This window comes from Ctenopharyngodon idella, chromosome 13 (genome assembly GCF_019924925.1).
Source record: "Ctenopharyngodon idella isolate HZGC_01 chromosome 13, HZGC01, whole genome shotgun sequence".
NCBI classification, from domain to species: domain Eukaryota; kingdom Metazoa; phylum Chordata; class Actinopteri; order Cypriniformes; family Xenocyprididae; genus Ctenopharyngodon; species Ctenopharyngodon idella.
Genome location: NC_067232.1, coordinates 9,293,838 through 9,309,955, shown reverse-complemented (window position 1 = coordinate 9,309,955; position 16,118 = coordinate 9,293,838). Strand labels below are relative to the sequence as shown.

Here is a 16,118-nt window from a genome sequence, read left to right as displayed (position 1 = left end):
TCATTTTTGGGTAAACTAACCCTTTAACAATGTCTTTAGTACCTTTCTGGGCCTTGAAAGTGGTAATTAAATTGCTGTCTATAGAGGGGTCAGATAGCTATCGGATTTCATCAAAATATCTTAATTTGTGTTCTGAAGATGAACCAAGGTCTTATGGGTGTAGAACAACATGAGGGTGAGTAATTAATGACAGAATTTTCATTTTTGGGTGAACTAACCCTTTAATATTATAACTGACACATAAATTGCATATATCTTAACATGTGAGATAAATGCATAGAAATATATTACATATAAAACAAGAAATGTTGGAAAATACATTTAGTTGTTCACAATTATTATGAAGTATACAGGTAAATTTTCACAAATACACTATAACTGGGTTTGCCTAACTTGCAAAAACCAAAGGACTTTCATGTTTATTTTATTAAATGAATACAGATACAAATTACGTTTATTTGGCACCTTGTTTGTATCTGTACATGAAACATTGTATATGAAACCACTAGTGCAGTTACACTTTCAAAAATACTTAACATAGGCAGATATAAGAGTGTAACAAATTGAATATTCATCCTACTCATAGTCAATAGTCTCATGTGCAATTAAATGTTCTAAGTTATACAGTGCATTTAACAAAACACCAGTTAATGTTTTCCAAGTTAACAAAGGAACTTCTGTAAATCAATGACCTGAATGAAACACATTATTCTGCTATTAAAGCAAAAGGGTGCACTAAAAATCACATCAGCGAGTGCTGCTCAGTCATTTTAAACAAGGCTTTTAGGATTGAGTCAACAGAAGAATGTTGTGCTTGGCCGGTATATTTCTCCAAATTTGGCTGCGTAAAAGCTAATACTGCTCACAGTGAATGTTTTCTCTGCAGCCGAATAATGAACCACAATTCAATCATTTAATACTGCTTAATTTGGTATTCTAAGCTGAATACTGACTCCACTGTTAAATATTATTTGCTGTGTGAGCAGCATGTGGCACTTGTGTGCTGTGGTTCATAAAGCTGCAACGTGAATATATCATACAGATTTTCATAAAAAAAACACCATTATAGGGTACATTATAAAACTACATTATACGGTAAAATCCCCCATAATAAAAGGACTATGCAAACATGTCAGTTGTCAAGTATGTTAAATATTTTTTCATTCAATATTAAAAGCGTTATTATAGCTAAATTCTCAAGTTATATATAATAACCTTGTAAATGTATGGAAAAGTAGAAAGATGGTCTATGTCATATACACTAAACCTGAAAGGCACATGTTTTACTTTTAAGAAATATATATATATATACATATCATAAATCATGTAAACATACCAACGCTAGTTACCTCTTCACCCTTTAGTAAATGAATGCATGTGCTTTCGTGTGTTCATTACATTTGTGTTGTTTTTCTGTCAGAGAATAGGACACAGCATTCGCTTTCTCTGTAGCTGAATGTCCAAATCCAGGAGAAGGCTCAAAAAGTTCCTGTTAGGATAGATTGCACGTTGCAATACAACCGTTTGGATTGCAGTGCGGAGAGTAAGACGCTGACGCAGCATAAGGTACGCTAAAACCAGAGTGGCAGACCGACTCATTCCCATGATGCAATGAACAAGCACCTTACCTACGGATAAAAGACAGACAGGAGATCAGAAGGAGCTGCTAATACTAGAACAGAAACGAACCTTTTCATTTTTGTTCATTAAATATGGATATCTGTATTATAAATCACTTCAGAATCAAGATAAGCTGTTTATCAGGTTTAGATTTACTAGTAAATTTAAAGAGATAAAGAGGAAATGCAGCTTTTTTCCAGAGTATTTCAACAACAGAACGAGTTTCTTTTTTTGTCCTCAAAATGATGTAAAAGTGTCTTATAGGGTCAGTAAGCAGTGGATGGTTTTAAATTGTATGTAAAATTAGTTTTGATGTCATGGGTTATTTAGGACAGGGAAAGGTTTTAGAAATACTTATGTCTATATTAACTATTTAAATGAATCAGTGTTAGTTTCAAAGTGGGCATCAAAATCCTCCCCAGTGCATTTTGATCGATTTGTATTTTTGCATTACATTAGCATCACTGACTGTGGTCACTTACCATTCTTCTTCCTCAAAGCTTTGTGGATGAAATCAGAAGCCGATTTAAAGTGCACACTAAGATCAAATGATGAAGAGTCTTCTGCTGGGATGCCATAATATACAATTGTATTGCCATAATAGCTCTGGTCCCCAATGCTGCCTTGCTTGGAATGGGCAGCATTTAAGACATGAGTGATGCCCATTTTCTTCAAAGCATTTCTATTTTGAGCAATGGCCCTATAAAAAAAGTTTTTAAAAAAAATTAAGAGTGAATAAACTGCAGAATTGATTTTACTAGAGGGATGCACACTATATTGAATCTCAAACAAATAAGTCACTTTGAATAAAATAGCTTATTCTTAAATCTTATTTTTAAATATAAAGATAATATAATAAAACTAAATATAAACCACATGGGCATAGCTTGCGTGATAAAATCTTTAAATAAGAGCTCATTTGCATTTAATGTGTTACAACACCGCATCATCAGTTATGTAGTAGCCTAGTAGGCTACTTACACGTTTCCGATGTACAGGTTCGGCCAGACCTCGTCGACTGGAGTTAGATCAAGTTTACATGTGTCCAGAACATTCTCTAACTCTTTAATTGCCAGAAGTCCGTGTTTATTTTTCTGAGCTGTCATTCTTCTGAACTGACCCAAATCAGACTATTACCGAGAATATGTGTTTCTGCTGTTTTCCCGGGGGCTCAGTGTACATAATCGGGTTGGCACGTCGTGATCCACAAAAACAGGTGCTCTTTATGACTCTGCTCGGTCACCAGATACCGCTGAACATCTCAGCTCTTCGATGATGATAGACGTCTGTGCGTACAACAAATAGTGTGAATGACCAGGGGGCGCTTGGTGGCTCGGAAAGTCTAAACTTCCATTGAGCCGCATTCAAATCTTCTAATGTTTTTCCTCCTACTGGAGATATTTTCACTCGAAAAAATATAACATGTTAAATATATAATTCCAAGGTATGGTATCTGACATGTAAATGGACTTATAACATGACAGTCTATATAAAATTATTGAATAAAATGGCTGCGCCAGTAATCAAGTATGACTGTGATTGGCCCATCTTGACTAGTGTGGAAAAAAGTAACAAGCATCACATGATAACGTATTTGTACTACATCAGTGCTTTGGACCGGAGTAATTACACTGAAAACTTTAATAGCCCCTGATTTGACAATACATTGTAAAGCGCTCAGGTTTGTTAATTGTTATTTACACCTCGTACCTGCCGTCTAGACTGCGTATTTTGAAATAGCCTATGTCTCTTATTGCCATTCTAGCTTGTTCCATTTCTATGGTGAGGCATTGTAATCTGTTTCACAAGTGAGGGATGATTCATCCGATGACGAGAGAACGGGACAATAAGTGGCAATTGTGTTGAGAGAACAACTGTGAACATTTGGAGTATTGTACATAGTGGAACATAGAAAAACAGAGTAGCAATCAGCTTTGCATTTGCATACTGATCAGCTCAATATTATATAAAATATTTGTGTTTAAAAAGTCTTTGAGGTTTAATTTGTGCCCAATGTTGGGAGATATTCAGTAATTAAATATTACAAAAAAGAGACATCTTTATTGACCATGTATAGTATAATTATTGCTTTAGAATTCTTTCTTGTTTTATTCAAATAGCTAACAGAAGTACAGCACAAAGCTGTAATTATAAATACGAGAAACTATTATTACGTTAATAATGATTGTTGTTGTAGATGTTTGAGTTTACAGATTTCTCAATTGCATACTTGTTTAAAAAAAATATCAATCTACTTTGACTATGCCTTGTAGTTTAATTCATTGCCGAGCGTTATCAACTGCTTCAGAAATCCTCGGTTTGGAAAGATCCATCTTCTTTCTTTCACTTTCAAGATGGCATCCACCAGAGAGTAATTGCAATGTATCATTAGGTAAGCTAAGACCAGAGCAGCTGAACGACTCACTCCCACAGCACAATGCACAAACACTTTAGCTGTTGGAAAGAGATACAATGAATCTGACAGCAAAAATGTATCTATCTATATAAAATGTAAAATTATTTTCATAAAAATTAAATTAGATATCAATTAATATTTAAAATGTACTTAAAAAAAACAAAAACTAACTAGTGTTGATCATGACTAAAATCATACTATTTTTAAAATGGAAATTAAATGTTTTTACATACCACCTGTTCTGCTGAGAGCATCATGAATGTAGTGTGCTGAAGGGTGGAAAAAAGGTGAAATATCGAATGTAGGCAGATCATTGGCCGGAACACCATAGTACTTCACGGTTGTCCCATAAAAATCATCACTTCCTTTGCAACACATTTTACCATGTGCAGCATTTAAAACATGAGTTATACCCAGTCTCCATAGGCCATATCTGTCATGAGACATGTACCTGTTTATGAAAGAATGACATAGTAAAGGGCTGATGTTTTCTTTTAAATCAACACATCAAAAATAAGTAACACACAAATGCACTTACATGTCCCCTAGAAACAAATTAGGCCACACTTCATCGACATGGTTACAGGACAGCTGACCCCCATGTAATATATCTTCCAACTCTTCAATAGAGGGTGTTTCAGACAAAATGTTGCCCACTGTTTGATCTACATTCTCCATTTTCAGGAATAGCAGAAGAGCACTGGGGAAAACCCACAACTTTATGAGTAGGCTACATGAGTGACATTTCCAGGTGTCACTTCTGCATTACCCTATTTGCCTCAGTAGATGTCAGTGTATGGCCACTTATTCAACATAAGTCCTTTTTTTCTTTAAAAAAAAGAAAAGAAAGAAAAATATAAGTCCTTTTTCTAAGTACTATATGTCAAAGTGAGCCTTATACCAAGGGTGTCCAATCCTGCTCCAACTCCAATCAAACACATCAGATCCAGCTAATCAATGACTTACTAGACATACTAGAAACTTCCAGGCAGGTCTGTTTAGTTGGAGCTAAACTCTGCAAGACAGTGGCCCTCCAAGACCGAATTTGGACACCCCTGGTCTATACACAGTCAATGAACCAAATCACTGACGTCTCTCCCTTTTGAAGCGTATAGTATAGTATATTTTATTAGAAATACAGGTATATTTTTGTAGAATAGTTTGGGAGAATCATGAAAATGTTCGGCCTTTTAAACCTCTGTGAAACTAGAAAACTTTAGGCCTCTTAGGTCTCTGTGAAACCAATCAGTAACACTGTATCCAGTGTATGGCACAGTATGCCTGTTCTCACCACCTGAGTGTTACAAAGTAAAAACATATTTTTAAAAAATAAACTAATGGGCAGTGTGCCACTATTAAGAAGAAGCCAAAAAGTTAGAGAAACAATTGGGCAGACCGGTGGAAGATTAGTCAAAATGAAAACGCTGCAGTCACCTGTATATGAGGTCAAAACTATAAAAAATAAAGAGTTGGGATTGAGAATGTTAGATGTTCTGCAGGCATCTCGGCTTCGGCATCTGGAACTCCGTGACTTGAGTGAATTTTTATTTTATTTTTTTGCAAAAAGAAGACTTTTTTTCCACAACTGTGGCTTCTTTTAGAACTCAAGAGTGCAGGCTGTGAAGGAACAATATCAGTAGTTGTTGAGTTTGATGTTAAATTTATTTATCTATTTATTTATTGTTGAGCGGTTCAAAATATTCGATTAACGAGGATGAATCAAATCCCCTCCCACTGTTGTTTACTGATTTTAAGTCAGAATAGTACTGTCCTCTGCACGACCAGCACCAACTGCGCATGCGCCACTCTTTCCACTGCCGGGCACGCGCCTTCCCTATCCAAACGCACGCGCTTTTTGAGTCCTCCCGCAACATCCTCAAGAAGTTAAGTCACGAGAGACACGACCGACCGTTGAGCAAGGCGCGAGAATCATCCATCTCAACACCGCGAGCAGGGTCGACTGGCCTGTTGGTGTCCTGTAGTTAATCGGTTTTATCGAAACGGTTGTGTTTGGCTGAGCTGTAACACACACCCCTCCCGTGAGCAGTAGACTGAGCTCAGACAGGAGTTTGGTCATCAGCATCCGCTCCGCATTTTTACGGTGTGCTAACTACATATCCTCCTCCACCTTTATGGATTTTACTGTACCGTAGTTTTTTTTAAACGACATATCTGAATACGCGAGATTTGATTAACTGCGAGGCTTATTTTTTATTAGACGGGTGAGGTAAATACAGAGGATTACACACATGTAGCCGCTGTGAAGCTAGCTGAGGAAGTGGACTGTTACTTTTCCATCCCTGTATGGTGGAAGGAGTCGCTCGCCTTGATGATTCAATGTTATGAAGACGCGAAATGCCATATAAAGACTGATCTCTGTCACTTTCAGAGAGACTAATACCTTCGCCGCCATTCACAGGATTACTTGGAGCTGTCTGCAACTGTACAGTTAAATGAGTTAGCTGGGAATCGATTACCCACAGCTAGCCCATTAGCCAACTCCCCAAGTGATTCGTTTAGTACAGTATTAACAGTTTATGTCGTGTAACTTCTTTTTTTCACCGATAGACACATAGATTACGTTTAGAAGATGTCCTTTTTCAATTTTCGGAAGATATTCAAGCTGGGCACGGAGAAGAAGAAGAAACAGTATGAGCACGTTCACAGAGACCTCAACCCCGAGGAGGTGTGGGAGATCGTGGGAGAACTTGGGGATGGAGCCTTTGGGAAAGTCTACAAGGTAAATATCATCCAGTAGGTGATTTTGTCACCTGAGTGTATTAGTATTGTTCCTCTAACTCTACTGATTCATTTAAAGGGGCAGTTCACTCCAAAATGTAAATGTTGTCATTATTTATTTACATTTATGTCTTATACTTATGTCTCTACTTGTACATTTTTTTTTTCTGTGGAACACAAAAGGAGGTGTTGTGAGACTGACAGCATACAGTAACTCTCCATTCAATTGCATCTATTATCATGAAAGTGTTTCCTGACCAGCCCTGACACCTTCTTGAAAACCGCTTGACGAATTTCTTGATGTTTCAGTCTGCAGTTTCTTAAACAACATCAAATGTACATCTCATCATATAGACTGACAAAATGAAACCTGAAAGGTCATTTGAGTTCAGTGGTACTATTATACACATCTAAGCTTTAGTTATGAGTATAGCAGCACTTGGTATGATTATGAAAAAAGAAATGTAACAAAAATAATATTTAAAGTTTGGGACACTATTTGATGGAGATCCCTTATTTATATTTAATATGACTGAATAACTAGCAACTATGGTATTTTGGCAGAAATAATTGTTACCATGGCATACTTTTGTAAGGACATTAGAGAAGTAAAGAATGGGATGTAAATATTTGACAACTTCTTTATAAAATGTAGAGTTATTGAATCTTTACATTCTCAATTGAATATGCATTACATAGACAAAAAGAGAGTAAAACACTACTAAGTAGTATTATTTGGATTTATTTAATCTCTTTGCATTTTCAAATACCTAATGTAGTTTTCTCGTGTTGTAGAACCAGTTTTAGTTAGTTGGTAATTAATACTGACACAATTCACACCATTCCTGTAATTCCCTGCCTGCTTCAGACTTTAATCTGTTGAAGAATGTTTCCATACTGCTCCCTTTTATGGAATGCATTGTGTTTGTGACACCACAAGATGGGTGTGATATAGTAAATAAAATGTACATGCACATCTTGAGCTATCATTTAGTGACAGGATTGATATGCAGACAGATTAGCCTAGTCTTTGTTATTCAAGAGTCTGCACTGGTTTTCATACAAAACAAGCCACAAAATATAATCACTATGTCTCAAGTTTATGGACACCCATCTTATTATGAAATAAGTATTTGTAAGATATATGGTCTAATGAAGAAATAACGCTCCATGTGAATAAATGTAGTATCTCATCATGCAGAGGTGTGAAGAAGTTGATCTTATTCTACAGGGTGAATCAGCAGGATCTTCCTGCCTCAGTTTAGCAGCCATGCAGTGATGTGATAAACAGTGATACACATCTGTTACTTGTGTGGTTTACCAGAGGTTCACTACCGTTTCTATTTCTTTTTGATGTTTTTTTAAATCCTTCTCTTGCCAGTGGTGAGATACAGTGTACTGTATTTTGAGTCAAAGCAAAACAACATAAAATTAATGTGCATTCCTGGTCAGTGAAAGATTCATCAGTGGATGTTATTTCAAAGGGGGAAACAATTGTTTATCTTTGTAATCTTTAATAAAAAATGTAGTAACTCTCTTCTGAAACAATTTTGCTTGTCCAGTAACAACAAGCCTTACTGGCTGTTGAATAATGTGATTCAGGCATTGTTTTTAGCAAATTCGATATGGCTCCATTCTGATAATGAACACCCACCATACAGTCATTTCCAGATAAATAAAATCAAGCCCTGTTCTACAGGTTTTCCTTGACAAGTTTAGTATGTTGATTTCTGAGATGCGAACTGATTTGTGGCTAATTTAAAGTCAGCATGAAATGACAGTTCCCCATATGTATTTTGTCAGTACATGTTAAAGAACTTATTGTGAACAATTTATGTTTCATTTTTCCTAAAAAAAAAAATTGCCTCAGAATGTTTAGTAAAAATGTCTTAACTGTCTGGTGACATACGCAGGACTCTCAAAATCCAATCAACAGCTGATGGATAGAACCAAGTCCCCACCCAAATTTTTTCTTTCGGATAATCCGTTACACTTGGATGTACATTGCAAAATAGAGAAAAGATCTGTCGTGACTTAAATTTTAATTACGATTTTAAGCTTTGCTTTACTGGTGTAATGATCTGAATTTGCTTTTCGGGTTTATTGATCAGTCTGTTGTCTTTCTTTGAGCATTGAGATCGGTCTGCCATTGATCTGTCATTGTGTATTCTTATCAGTACTAGTACAATACAGTTAGGATAATTATTTCCTCTTCTAATGAACTGTGAGAAGTTTGTCCCGCCCAGACTCGCTGGTTCTGTGGAACAATAATGGAAAACAAATTAACCCTACTCTCTCTCTAGCATGGTTGTTTTTAGATATGCAGAGGTTGTGTTAATTTCCTGTCGGTCTGAGGGTAGAAACAGGCGTGAAGCAGTACAAGTGAAATTGAGAGAGACTTTCTGTTACAATGAACTCTCATCCACTCACACATTTCATAGTACACTTGACTCTTTCCTTTCTCTGTCTGCTCATCTGTTTTTGGGTAGCTGTAAACACTCAGAGGTTGATCTCAGAATAGAAACTGTGCTCCTTGGCATAGATGGAAAAGTTTGAATGGAATAACTTGTTACTCCCGCCATTAGTCACTTCTGCTTTGAATAGAATATTCTGGAACTGTTAGCTAATGCAAACCCTTAATACAACTGGAACACTTTAAGTTTTGTATTGTAGTTTATAGGGATGGCCTCAAAGCCTCATGGAGATATGTATTTCCTCAAACAGCCTCTGGTACGCCTTTAGATGAGGTAACCCTGTCATGTTTCCGTTTTTTTTTTTTTCTTCTTCTGCTTTTTTGTTGTTGCTTATGTATCAGTTGCAGGTTACAGGGAGGGGCTAATCTTTTACAAGGCATTTCTGTATTTTTTTATCATAGATATACATATCTCATGTTAAGTATTCCAGAATTTCACAATAGAGTTACAAATGTGACGTCTGTTGGCTTATTACTCAATCACATTTGAGTATTATAACAAATGAGTTAGTTAGCAAGGCCAATGTGCTTTGATGCTTATAGGTTTCATTCTGAATGTGTCTCCTGTTGGAGTAAAGCTGTGAATAAGTGCTTTTGTAATGAAGTAGGTCAAAGGCAATAGACTAATCTCAGGGTACATTGAGGAATTTGTTTCTCGTTCAGCCATTTTACAGGTTGTACACAAAAGTTCCTTCTTTTTATCAAAAGTTTTATCTGATATTCTTTTTACCAAATAGTGCTACTCAAACCATTAAAATAATGCATACCATAAAAAAATGAAGTACAAAGCTGCACATATCAGACAGTTCAGAAGTCAAGTTAATAGTTTATTTTGTTTCAAAAAACTGTCCCTGAAGCTGCACTGAATATCGAATGCTCTGTTTCATTGTGTTTAAAAATGATGTTCTTTTATTACACCACCAGAAATGAGAATTTTACATATCTGTTTAATGTGAAATGTTGTTATCATCATCATCATCTTCATTTTCCCTTCTGTGTGTTAGTGAAATTGCATAGTCTTGCATAGCCAGACTAACCTTTGACTGACGGCCTAAGATCTGGGCTCTAAAGCCGCTTCACCTGACCAAGGATCGCCCAGTTGGGTAGGACGAGGCCATCTGACTGACATTCAAAGCAACCACTTTCTTGTTTTGCTTATCGGCATGTTTATGGGCGGGTAAATGTTGTTACAATAACAGACCAGCATGCAATGATGCAACCATATGCCATTCATTCAGTCAAGATTGGCATGAAAGTTAAAGCAAAGATAATGCAGCAATCTGCATTCAAAAATATGTAAGAAATTAGTTTGAGATTCCTCTATAGTTTTGTTCTCTGAATTTTTATCCATCTAAAACTAATAAGCACCAATTATTTCAAAGGTGTGCACTTCATCAACAACCATCAGGAGCCTTCTGCACACTTCTTTTTATTTTTTGTGCCCATAAAACAATTCAGGTGATCCAAATACAGTACTAAATCAGGCAGCTGCGATGTTAGTGTCAGTACTTTCATATGCTGGAGATATTCCATTTTCAGTAAGGTACTTCAACTAATAAGCACCAGTTATTTCAAAGGTGTGCACTTCATCAACAACCATCAGGAGCCTTCTGCACACTTCTCTTTATTTTTTGTGCCCATAAAACAATTTGGGTGATCCAAATACAATACTAAATCGGCTGCGATGTTAGTATCAGTACTTTGATATGCTGCAGATAATCCATTTTCAGTAAGGTACTTCACCTGGTCTTCCATTAGAGATGAGAAAGGACATACAGCTAATAAAATTAAGAATCACCCAGGAATCCCTTCATATGTTGGCAAAGGGTAGGCCAAGCTTGGAAAATGATACTTCATTTTCAGATCTTTTAGGTAAACAAACATCTACTTTACATTCAACTAAGTGCTCCAAAAAAAAAACTTAAATATCTTTAAATGTTAAACTTGCTTCAAATGTACAACTAAACGCTGGATTTTAAAAGATTTGAACTTCACCTTCACAACCTTTTTGAAACCCAGCATTTAGTAGCTCATGTGGAGCGCTCATTGTCACCATCTTTGAAAAAACGAATTTGTTTCCTGGTGGACATTAAAGACGGCCACACGCTAGGCTCCCGGAAATACGGTAGAAGTCAACCAATCAGATTTAGACTTAGGACTTTTTGAAAGTATTTCTTTGTAAGTCTTCCATATGCATCAAAAGTTTAGCGAATGAAGTGTGGGTAGTCCGTGGACATGACGTCTGAGGCTGAGACTAGCAAAATTGAGCTTCTAGTTGATCTGTATCTAGTTGTATCTGATTGTTTGTCTGTGCTCAGAGTAGAAGTGCATCATAGATATGTAACTCACAACGACACTTACAGTTATTACAGCTCAGATAAAAAAATTTGTTCAAGATCAGCGATCCTTTGAGCCCCTGGCACTGATATTAAAGTGCTGCATGTGGCTTGTGAGCTGCTGTTTGAATACCAGGCCTGTACAGCATCATAGAAGCCATCGTATGCCTGTGCTACCTGTTGAATGTTTCCCACTGTTTGCTTTTATCACAGGCTCAGAACAAAGAGACCGGGATCCTGGCTGCAGCTAAAGTGATCGATACCAAAACAGAAGAGGAGCTAGAGGACTACATGGTGGAGATTGAAATCCTTGCCTCCTGTGACCATCACTACATAGTCAAACTGCTGGATGCTTTCTATTATGAGAGCAAACTATGGGTGAGTGACTCTTCTCACGAGGGGTTTGGTTACTTCGGCTGTACTGCAGCCAGACACACACATAGACACACACACACAGAGACATTGACCTCTGTAGGAGGAGTAGGAGTGAGAGCACACTTCACTCTCGCCTTGCTCATCAAAGAGTTGCACTGTGCTGTTGGTTAAGAAGTGTTTGTATACAAACCAAACTGGATCTTGCTGTGTTTTTCTCACATATTTCAAGGCTATTAAAAAAGCATAATGTTCATTCTGGGCTTTGTAAACAGTTTGTAACTGCTTGTGCCATAGTTTTTAAATAAAGTTTTTTATTTTATATTTTTAAACTAATATTTATTTCCTAATAAAATCTAAGATGCTATGATCCACTCAAATCCTGATGGATAAAATCAAGTTCCTTAACACATTATTTCCCTCTCAATAACGCCGAAAATCACGTCACAGGATTCTGTTAACAATTTAAAAAAAACTAGCTTGTTTCATTTTTGATAATTTAGTAGTGAATAATGACAATGTCGAGGGCTGAACAGCTTCATATTTTAGTCCACAATAATCCCTCTATTCATCCCTGTGTCAGTGGATCCTATTTTTCTACTATAGAGCTCCCAGGATAATTACGGCAGGATGGTTTCATATGATCCTCCCCTCTGCGGTTGGCATGTATAGAAGGATAATGGCCTATTTCAAATGACCAGAGAAAGTGCTCATGAATTAATTAGCTGCAAGTCCAGTCTGCTTAGCCTGGCTGCTAATCAACAGATATGAATGCACAGCTCATAGCAGCACAAACATGCTTCTTAATGCGTAGAGAGATCATTCCTACACTCAGTGTCAGAGCTGTGTAAAATATTCATAGAAAGCTGACTAAAATCTGCACAGCAGTCAATTGGTTGTCATGTAATGTTACATAACTCTCCAGCCTCCTGTCAGTGTTCATAGTTAATTCAGATGCAGCTGGCTTTTCATGAGTAAACATTGTATGAAATAACTGATGCTTTAGTGAAGAAGTGTGCCCACTAAACTTGATTTGTGATGAGGTTGCATGTTACTATGCATTTCTCTCCTCTCATGGGTAATAGCATAATATTGGGGTTGTATTGATTTTTGTGCAGCACCTGTTACCTTAGGGGGTGTATTAAAGACAAGGCTGCTGTGGTCCATGTATTAGGATGGTGTTCACTTACATAATGCTTTTATCATTTAACTCAGAGGCTTAGGTTTCATTTATGACTGCACTGCTGTTGGTTGCCATTATCCAGTATACCAAAAAATAAGTGAATGCTTGAGTAACCTAATAAAACTAGAAATTAGGTTAGCAATTTTACAAAATGTTCTTCTCATCATAGCCCTTCTAATTATACCTGAGAGGGGCATTAACAAAGACCTCTGAGCAGGTTTGAAAGGGAAGTCATCAGTGCTTTGAATAGAAGCCAATTATTAATATTTTTGTGGAAACCGTGATACTTTCTTTCAGGATTCTTTGATGAATAGAAAGTTCAAAAGTACAGCATTTATTCGAAATGGTAATCTTTTGTAACATTATAAATGCCTGTACTGCAACATTTGATTAATTTAATGTGTCCTTGTTAAATGAAAGTATTATTATTATTATTATTATTATTTAAATCTTACTGACCCCAAACTTTTGAATGGTAGTGTATATAGGCTCTTTTACCATGACATGATTATCCAATCATAATTTAGAAGTCTGGCTTTCTGTTTAATTACAGTAGGTTTGTTTTTTGAACCATGTTTTCAACCATCCTATAGTGTTTATTTATTTTCTTTATTTTGTCATAGGATTTAAAAAAACTATATGTGTTTTGATAAACTGTTATAGTCAGTGTACAGTGATAATAAATTTTGGTCATGCCTTCTTCCACCCTATTTTGTGCTTGTTATGGAAACAAACACTACATTGCAAACTGTGGAATCAGTGTCATTCATCTTCTGAATCTATTTCTTTAGATTCTCATTGAGTTTTGTGCTGGAGGAGCTGTAGACGCTGTGATGTTGGGTAAGTTTTATGGTCTTTGTTTAATGTAAGGTAATAGAAGGCACTGTGGTTGTCTGAGTCTGTGCAATGATATTCCATTCCTCCAGACCTCACTGGCACACCAGCATGCTGTGCTCATTTTTGCCACTGGACCGGACCATATAATTATCAACGTCAGTTTTTTAAGGACCGGTTAGGCTCTTTTTAAAGATACTCAGCCTTTTTCTGTGTTGGTTGGAAGCATTGTTGAAATGTCCTCAAACAGATCAGACCTTTTCAGTGACATGCTATGTCAGCAAATTCATAAGTAGACTGTACAAATTTTTCATGGCTCCCAGTGGTATTAATTCAGCCAGAAACAGTTCATAAATGTTTAAAAAATGGTCCCATTTCCCCTCTTTGTGTACAGTGTTGTCTGTACCATTTACAAAAGCTGTTTCCAATCACAAATATTGTCACCTTAGTTAATGGAAAAAGCATTTTGCAGTTGTAAACAATATCCTGTAAGAATAAAACCTCTCCTTCGTATGACTATTAGTCTTCTGTGATGAAAATCTGGCTACTTCTACATTTAGCCTGTAAGAGAGGTGTTGCTGGTGGGAGGTGTTGGGGTGAGGAGGTGTTCTTATGATGGAAATGCTTTTGTTGACTCACTGTTTGTGCTGTTATAACTCCCTCTGTTGCCTTCTGTCTGTTCTGTAAAGGCCTATCCCAGCAGTGCTGCTGTAATAAAGGCAGTTCACATTGCTTCAGTCACAAGGAAACAGTGTGCACTACTTAGCCAAGAACAACAACAGAGAACAAGTCTGTTAATAAAAGCCATAGCCCTTTGTCACTGTTACATTGTAGTTTATTTGTCTAGTTTAACTTGAATACACATCAGAGCAAATAAAATAAGATCTTATAAAGTGTGCTTGCTTAGCAGTGACTCTGTTTACAGCCATTTTGCATGTGTATGTGCGTGTCTGCAGAGCTGGAGCGGCCACTGACAGAGCCTCAGATCCGGGTTGTGTGTAAACAGACGCTGGAGGCGCTGGCTTACCTCCATGAGAATAAGATTATACACCGGGACCTGAAGGCTGGAAATATTCTCTTTACCTCGGATGGAGACGTCAAATTGGGTAATAGCTTAATGAAGTGTGCTTAAATACTGTCTTAGCACCTGAGGGACAAATGACTGCCTTTAAAAAGAAGCAAGTGTTGTTATTCTTAAATAGAACTAAAACTATTAAAAAACATTTTCGTTAATTGAAATAAAGCTGAAATAAAATATTATTCAATTATTAATTTAAACTGAAATGTACTTAACTTTAATGAAAATTAGAAATAAGTTAAAATAACATAAGTTGAAATTGAAGAACTAAAATTACTAAAAAATATTTTTTTAAAAACTAATACAAATGACAAATGCACATAACACAGCAAAACACAAAACAATGTAACTAAAATTTAAAGAAAACAAAAAATATATATTAAAAAAAAAAAGCTAATTCAAAATATTAATAAATACTATAATATTATATAAATAACACTAAAATATCACTGGCTATCAATGTTTATTTTACTATCAATGAGTAAAATTAACAAAAATATATAATAAATAGTAAATACATATTTATATAATAATACTAAATATATTTATAAAATTGTAATTATTTTATAATTTTACATATAATTATAAAATTCTAATTTTATAATATAATACATTGTATATTTAAATTTTGCTTTGCTGTGAAACATTAAATTGGCTTACAAATGACTCTTGATGGCTGTTTGTGTGGCGTACAAAACAGAAACATTTTGAAACGTTAGTATGTATTTTAGGGTGTGGGACTGAAAGACATTTGTACACTAATATTTATAGTCATTTAAGTGTATTAATGCAAAATTAATCCTCAAATACATATTGACCTAATAAACACCTAATAATTTCTTTAAAATTATTTCTAAAGAAATACCTTATCCAGTAATCCCAAACATCTAGAAAGGTCAGGGAAAAGTAATTTAAGTCCTTTGTCAAAAAGTCTTGTTAATTGATCTTTGGTAATAGGGCCAGATATTAGTAAACTGAAATATGTTTATCTTAGCTTTTAAGGTTTTTTTAAATAGCCTATTAAAATCAGGTCTATTTTATTCCGTATTACTGTCAGCCATACTGTA

General features: G+C 35.8%; 3 protein-coding genes across 5 annotated transcripts in view; 1 reads left to right on the top strand and 2 right to left on the bottom strand.

Moving 5' to 3' along the window:
- Window positions 1-192: 192 nt before the first annotated feature.
- zgc:153981 (dual specificity protein phosphatase family protein) lies at window positions 193-3,252 on the bottom strand. The gene is made up of 3 exons (XM_051916436.1): window positions 2,602-3,252; window positions 2,103-2,320; window positions 193-1,628 (listed from the first exon to the last, which is right to left on the bottom strand). The coding sequence occupies exons 1-3, from the start codon at window positions 2,724-2,726 to the stop codon at window positions 1,417-1,419; spliced, it is 555 nt and encodes a 184-aa protein (XP_051772396.1). The 5' UTR covers window positions 2,727-3,252; the 3' UTR covers window positions 193-1,416.
- Window positions 3,253-3,659: 407 nt separating this feature from the next.
- Window positions 3,660-5,730, bottom strand: si:ch211-223p8.8 (dual specificity protein phosphatase 13A family protein). Its single transcript, XM_051916438.1, has 3 exons — window positions 4,575-5,730; window positions 4,270-4,487; window positions 3,660-4,074 (listed from the first exon to the last, which is right to left on the bottom strand). Exons 1-3 carry the CDS (start codon window positions 4,712-4,714, stop codon window positions 3,881-3,883), a joined length of 552 nt encoding a protein of 183 aa, XP_051772398.1. The 5' UTR covers window positions 4,715-5,730; the 3' UTR covers window positions 3,660-3,880.
- Window positions 5,731-5,911: 181 nt separating this feature from the next.
- The window catches only part of slka (STE20-like kinase a), a 29,232-nt gene continuing 19,025 nt past the window's right edge, over window positions 5,912-16,118 (top strand). For 2 of the 3 annotated variants that reach the window (XM_051916413.1, XM_051916412.1), the window contains exons 1-4: window positions 5,912-6,776; window positions 11,798-11,962; window positions 13,931-13,979; window positions 14,930-15,079. In XM_051916413.1, coding sequence (XP_051772373.1) covers window positions 6,627-6,776; window positions 11,798-11,962; window positions 13,931-13,979; window positions 14,930-15,079 — 514 coding nt within the window. In that variant the 5' untranslated portion in view covers window positions 5,912-6,626. The remainder of the gene's footprint in view (window positions 6,777-11,797; window positions 11,963-13,930; window positions 13,980-14,929; window positions 15,080-16,118) is intronic. The other variant, XM_051916414.1, reaches the window with a different exon arrangement.